At 46.5% G+C, this 5,601-nt stretch overlaps 1 protein-coding gene across 1 annotated transcript; it reads right to left on the bottom strand.

Moving 5' to 3' along the window:
- Positions 1-608: 608 nt before the first annotated feature.
- Positions 609-4,271, bottom strand: HOXC13 (homeobox C13). The gene is made up of 2 exons (XM_058171270.1): positions 3,525-4,271; positions 609-865 (listed from the first exon to the last, which is right to left on the bottom strand). The coding sequence occupies exons 1-2, from the start codon at positions 4,186-4,188 to the stop codon at positions 609-611; spliced, it is 921 nt and encodes a 306-aa protein (XP_058027253.1). The 5' UTR covers positions 4,189-4,271.
- Between the last annotated feature and the right edge of the window lie 1,330 nt (positions 4,272-5,601).

Raw genomic sequence — 5,601 nt, 5'->3', positions numbered from 1 at the left:
AAACAAACAAACAGAAAACAGAAAAGAAAAACCCAACATGAATAATTCTTCATATGTAACAATTTACAGTTTTCACTTTTTGTTTTTGAAACATAAAAAAGACAAAAACAGCCAAATACATGGAAAATATGGCACAGGGAAAGTGCTGGACTATAATACAGACCTACAAAAGGAAGGAAGGAAAAGAAAGAACAAAATCACTCCAAATCCCAACAAGGCAAATCTGGGTGTGTTTGATTATAAACACACACAATAAGGGTGTGTGAGAGAGAGAGGGAGGAAGGGAAGAGAGAGAACCTCCCTCTCCCGGTTTCTCTGGGAAAATAAAGTGTGCACATTTAAGAACACAGAAAAATGGATTTTAAGACAGGCAGTCAGCTTCACAGTTAAGAAAGGGCAATCAATGGACGGGGGACTAACCCAAAGGTGGTGGTTTGGGGTTTTTTTTCCCCACCGCTCCTTGGAGACTGTGCCGGTGTTTAAATAATCATATTCAATGTATTTTTTTTAATTTGTACAAATTTACCAGATAAATATTTGCATTTGTTTCTTCTCCCTCTTTTTAATTTTTGTTTTTGTTTCCCACCCCCTCTTGATAGATTTCTATGTCAGGTAGCATGTAGGTGGGATGTCTTAGATTTACTAATAACCTTTTTTTCTTTCACTCTGCGATTCTGAAACCAGATTGTGACCTGGCGCTCAGAAAGGTTGGTAGTGGCGGAAATCCTTCTTCGCTTCTCTTTGGTAATGAACTTGCTGGCCGCGTACTCCTTTTCTAATTCTTTCAGCTGGATTTTCGTGTAAGGGACCCTTTTCTTCCGGCCCCTACGGTAGCTGCTCACTTCTGGCTGAAGAGGTACCACATCTGTGAAGAAGAGGAGGAGGAGAACAGAGCAAAGGAAACCAGGTGGGGAAGCGAAGTGGGAGGAAGAGAGAGAGAGAGAAAGAGAAGAGGGGAAAGAAGAGAGAGAAAGAGGAAAAAAGAGAGGGTTGCGTTAGATTAAACAGCACCTTGCAACTGGCTGAGCAATGCGTCTTCCAAACATTAGGAAGGGAACAGATGGAAAAGTAGCAAGAAATGAAAGCAAGGCAGCATGAAAATGGATCTACGAGGAAATGGGGTGAACTTGGAAGTGCATGGGGCGAGGAATGGGACAGAACCAGTGGGATTTGAGAGGTGCGTGTGTGGGGAGTGGATGCAGGCTGAACAAGATATGAATCTATGCATTTGATTTATTCCATGGGGTATTTGTCTGCAGCAAGTTGAGAAGAGGCATCAGGTCAGGGATAAGAACCCTGGCATGGCAAGCTGGGCAGTCTAACGAGAACTCCAACATTCACAAAACTGGAAACTTGGAATCTAACTTTTCCAAACCACCTTTCTCTACCGCCAACTGCCATTAACAGGTGGGTTTCAGATACAGATTTTGCTCCAGCCTGGGTGTTCTGATTAGCAGGTTTGTGGGATCAGCGCCAGGGCGAGACCACAACTTTCCTTGTTTATATAGGCAAGTTCCTTGGAAGCCTCTTCTGCCCGCCCCCCCCAAATGATCCAGGGAACTTGAGGACCATCCTCATTAACTCTTTAAGTCCCCCATTAATTTATGATAAGTGCTACATAACTGAACTCACCTACTGAGTTCAGTGCTTGGGAAATATTCTACTTTCCTTGAAAGTGCCTACCAGCTGTGAAGCCCTGCTGTTTTCCTGCACTTCTCCAGAATGCATTGGAGACACCCTGCCTTCTCCTCACCAATGCATTCAGTCTTTGTTGTAATAGTTACTTATACCACTGTGCCCCATCGCCAGTGCTTCACGACTAACTATAATCACAGATCAGTGTGTCGTCGTCCCCCCTCTTCTTATCCCCCTATTTCCCCAATGGCTTCCTGAGAGAGAGATTTAAAAGTCAAATTCGCTACTGGGTGTTTTTTTTTTTAAAAAATGTGTACAATAGTAGCGGTTAATATAACAACAATGACATGAATTCCAGTGGAAGAGAACAGAACACCTCTGCAAATAATTATTCCGAGCTGTCCTGGTTCATAGCTGGTAGGAAAGAAAATATTTCTGGAATATTTTCCCCATCATTTAGAGAGTGTAATTTCTATATTCCAGTCGTATTTTTAAAACTCTAAAGGAGGAGGAGTGTTAATCCCTTTACGGACCATAGTCTTCCTTGGATTTTTTTTTTTATTAAGGCCTTAAAATCCAGAACGGGAGGGTTGTGGGACTGACTGGCTTTGAATGGAATGGGGGTATCAAGAAGGGAATCTGAATGAAACACATCAAGGAGAATAAGACAGACCTTCACGAAAAGGAAACGAGGAAAAGAGTGGAGATATTTGAAGCAGATTTCACCCAGGGGAGTGAGGGCGGGACAAAAACCCCTTATGAAGAAAACGGCTTTTTACAAGATAGGCCGTTTCTTTCTCCAGCATAAGGAATCGGAGGCGGGTGGGTTTGCTCGCTGCCGGCGGCTGAAATCCAGCGAGATCCCAAAAAAAGAAAAAAGAAAAAAAAAAGAAGAAAGAAAAGGCCTTCCCTTCCTTCCATCTCGCTAAGCTCTAATTCCTCTTCCTTCTCAGAAGGGAACCCCAGCATGCAACGCTTTGCAAGAGGCACCGCTGGCGAGCCGCGTCCGACCTGACGGGATATTCGCCCCCCTCCCCGCCCGCCTTGCCAAGATAAACGTCCGATTCCTACCTTATTTACTTACTCCCCTTTGGGGGCTCCAACCCGTCCCTTGGGCCAATTTCCGAGAAGGTGGGCAAGCTGAGGACATCCTCCCCGCCCCCATGAATGTAGAAGGCATTCGCCCATCTTTGGTCTCTCCTCTCTTCTCTAAAACGAGAGGCAGTCGGTTCCGAGGTGTTTCTAGCTTTCGGGGGGGGGGATTCATAAGCTGTCATTCGCTCCGGATTTCTAACCAAAGAAGCGAAAAGCCTTTGCCCTTCTTGCTTTTCCACTCGGTCCAGCTGCTTTACAAGACGCATTTCCCGGAGACACTTGTCAGCTACTTCTGGTAACTACTGCAGTACAGCGCAATTTGCTGGGTCCCTTTGAAAAGCCCAGCCTTTCCATGGGTGTGTGTGTGGGGTGTTTAAGGGGTGGGGCGGACAGGGGAGAAGAAGAGATACATCTGCTTTTCTGGCTATAGAATTTTGATTTTAAACATTCCTGCAAAATTAAAGTCGAAGAAGCAAACAATAAAATTAAATTAAAAATTAAAAATCCAGCCGGGGGACCCAAGGCGGAGAGAGATTAAAAATCAGGCGCGCCCGTGCAACCTTCCTTCTCCCCACCGGCTGCAGCTGCCAAACTGAACGCCCAAGAGTCCCGAGTCTGAGCTTTGTTGAAGTCTCTCTCGCGCCTCCCGCTCCCCGCGGCCCCTTCGCCCCGCCATCCGCATCCAGCGAAGCGCCTCCTCCTACCAACCAAGTTTACCTGTGCTAGGTTTTACCCAGCCTAAATACGCGGTCAGTGGCGGAGCAGAGAGGGATCGAGCGGAGAGCAAACCCTACCTGGGAAAGGCGACTTCCAGAGGTGGGTGGACTGCGACTGCTCCTTCGCGCAGTAAACCTGCCCGTCCCAGCCGTTGGAAAGAGCCCAGTGCTGGTACCCCTCCATGGGAAGCAGCGCGTCGTGTCTTGGCTCGGGGTGCCCACTGATACCAGGAACCACCGATACGTCCAAATAGCCAGGGACCGCCTGGTAGGAGCTGGCAAAGCTCGGGTAAAAAGCAAACTCTTTGGCCCGGGAGGATAGTTCTTCGCTGGGGAGGGAGCCGCTGGGCTCGGGGTATTTTTCCGCCGGATGATAGGCGCAAGGCTTCTGTTGCAAGTTCACGTTGTGGGAATGGGACAGGCGGCATCCGTAGTAGCTGCCTCCAAAGGGGTAGCCGTAGCCTAAGGTGGCGTTAGAAGAGGCGGGCGGCGCGGGACACTGCCTGGCTGCATCTGGAGCAGGTATATCCGTGTAAACGGAACCCTGGTGAGTCCCAATGGTGCTGGAATGACGGCTCAGGACCGGGTGAGTGATTAAATCCCTGCAGTGGCTCGTTGGACAGTTCCCACTAAGCCCTTCCATGGCTGGGATTTTAGTCTGGTTATTTTCATTCGGGTTCTCCTCATACACGTACATGAAAGTGTCCGCCCAGCGTGGATGCAAAATCAGCGAAGTCGTCATATCATGGTCTGCCCGAGCTTTTTAAAAACTCGACTTCCGAAAGAGGGAGAGAGAGAGGGAGAGACAAGTCCCCAACATATTGTTTACCCGGGAGCATGCGCAGAGGCGGCGGGATGGGTCGGCTTCATTAAGAAATCTGCCGGGCCACGTGACCTCTGGAGGCCTCCGATTGGCTGCCTCCCGGAGACAGAAAGTAGGAATCTTTAAAGGCAAAGTGAGTCAACCCATTGATTGTAAAAGAGAATGGGGGGGATAAATAAGGGGAAGGTTGGGGGATGGAGGTCTATGTTTGGCCGACACAAAGAGCTCGCTATTTGTCCTGCGAATCTTGGGGGGAGGGGGAGGGGGGGAAACCCACCTTAGCGCTAAATATAAAAGCGGTGATTGGAATAAGCTTTAGCTCCTGCTCTGCCTTTCCCTCTCTTGTTATTGTAGCATCAAGGAGAAAAGGCATTTATATATATATATCCAAGAGCGGTGGACTGCTGTACCTGGGTGAATGAACTGAAAGAGGGGGGGGGGGGAACCACCCCCCCTACTAATTGCCATAATAAGGAAAATGCAGTGAACGAAAATCTGGGATGGGAGGGGGAGGTCGGAGCAAGGATTTGGTAATTTTACAAGGAAAAAAAAAGAGAGCTGCGGAAGATTAGCACAAAAAGACCTGCTTTAAAACCAACAACAACAACTGGAAAAGGGTAATCTTATTGTAACGCTTAGGTGCGGTTGGGCTGCTTTAACTCCCCCCACCACCACTCATCCCCGCTCCTGTTTCTGGGAATCAACTCTTGGATCTTACGGGAACTAAGGAATCTGGACGTTTATCGCTCCGGAAATTGATTTTTTTTTCTTCTCTCGGTCTCCAGAGTGAGTGGGGAGAATCGTATCTGCTTGCTTTAACGTATGTGATATCAGCTGATAGTTTTGCGCAGTGCAAATGTTTTTTTAAGTCTCTTATTTTTCGAAGGAGAGCGTCTTTAAAACCTTTAACCCTTTGTTTGCTTCAAGTGTCCAATAAAATTGTATTAATATTAAAAACCAAAACAACGCTACAGTATGTATACCTTATTTGTCACTTAAAGGGTGCATTTGAGATTTTGCTTGCTGGTTTCCTCCGCTTTTTTCCCTTCTTTTTGTTGATTTTTGTACCTTTCACAGAAACCATTATTGGGGCATAAAAAAAATATATGCAATAGGAAAAACAGAAAGGAGGAGTCACCAACCTCGCAAGAACTCCTTAGATGCTTTCGAAACACTTCAACTTTTTCTATAGATGTATTCCTTTTATGAGTCCAACCTAATAATGTTTAATTACTTTGTGTTCAATGAACTGATTATTTCAAAGAGACTGGCTGTGTTTATATTGTGTGATTATGTTATTAAAATTTAATATTGTAGCAGTGAACAGTGCAA

Source organism: Ahaetulla prasina, chromosome 2 (genome assembly GCF_028640845.1).
Source record: "Ahaetulla prasina isolate Xishuangbanna chromosome 2, ASM2864084v1, whole genome shotgun sequence".
NCBI classification, from domain to species: Eukaryota; Metazoa; Chordata; class Lepidosauria; order Squamata; family Colubridae; genus Ahaetulla; species Ahaetulla prasina.
The sequence above is the reverse complement of the archived record's forward strand: the minus strand, read 5'-3'. Positions and strand labels throughout refer to the sequence as shown.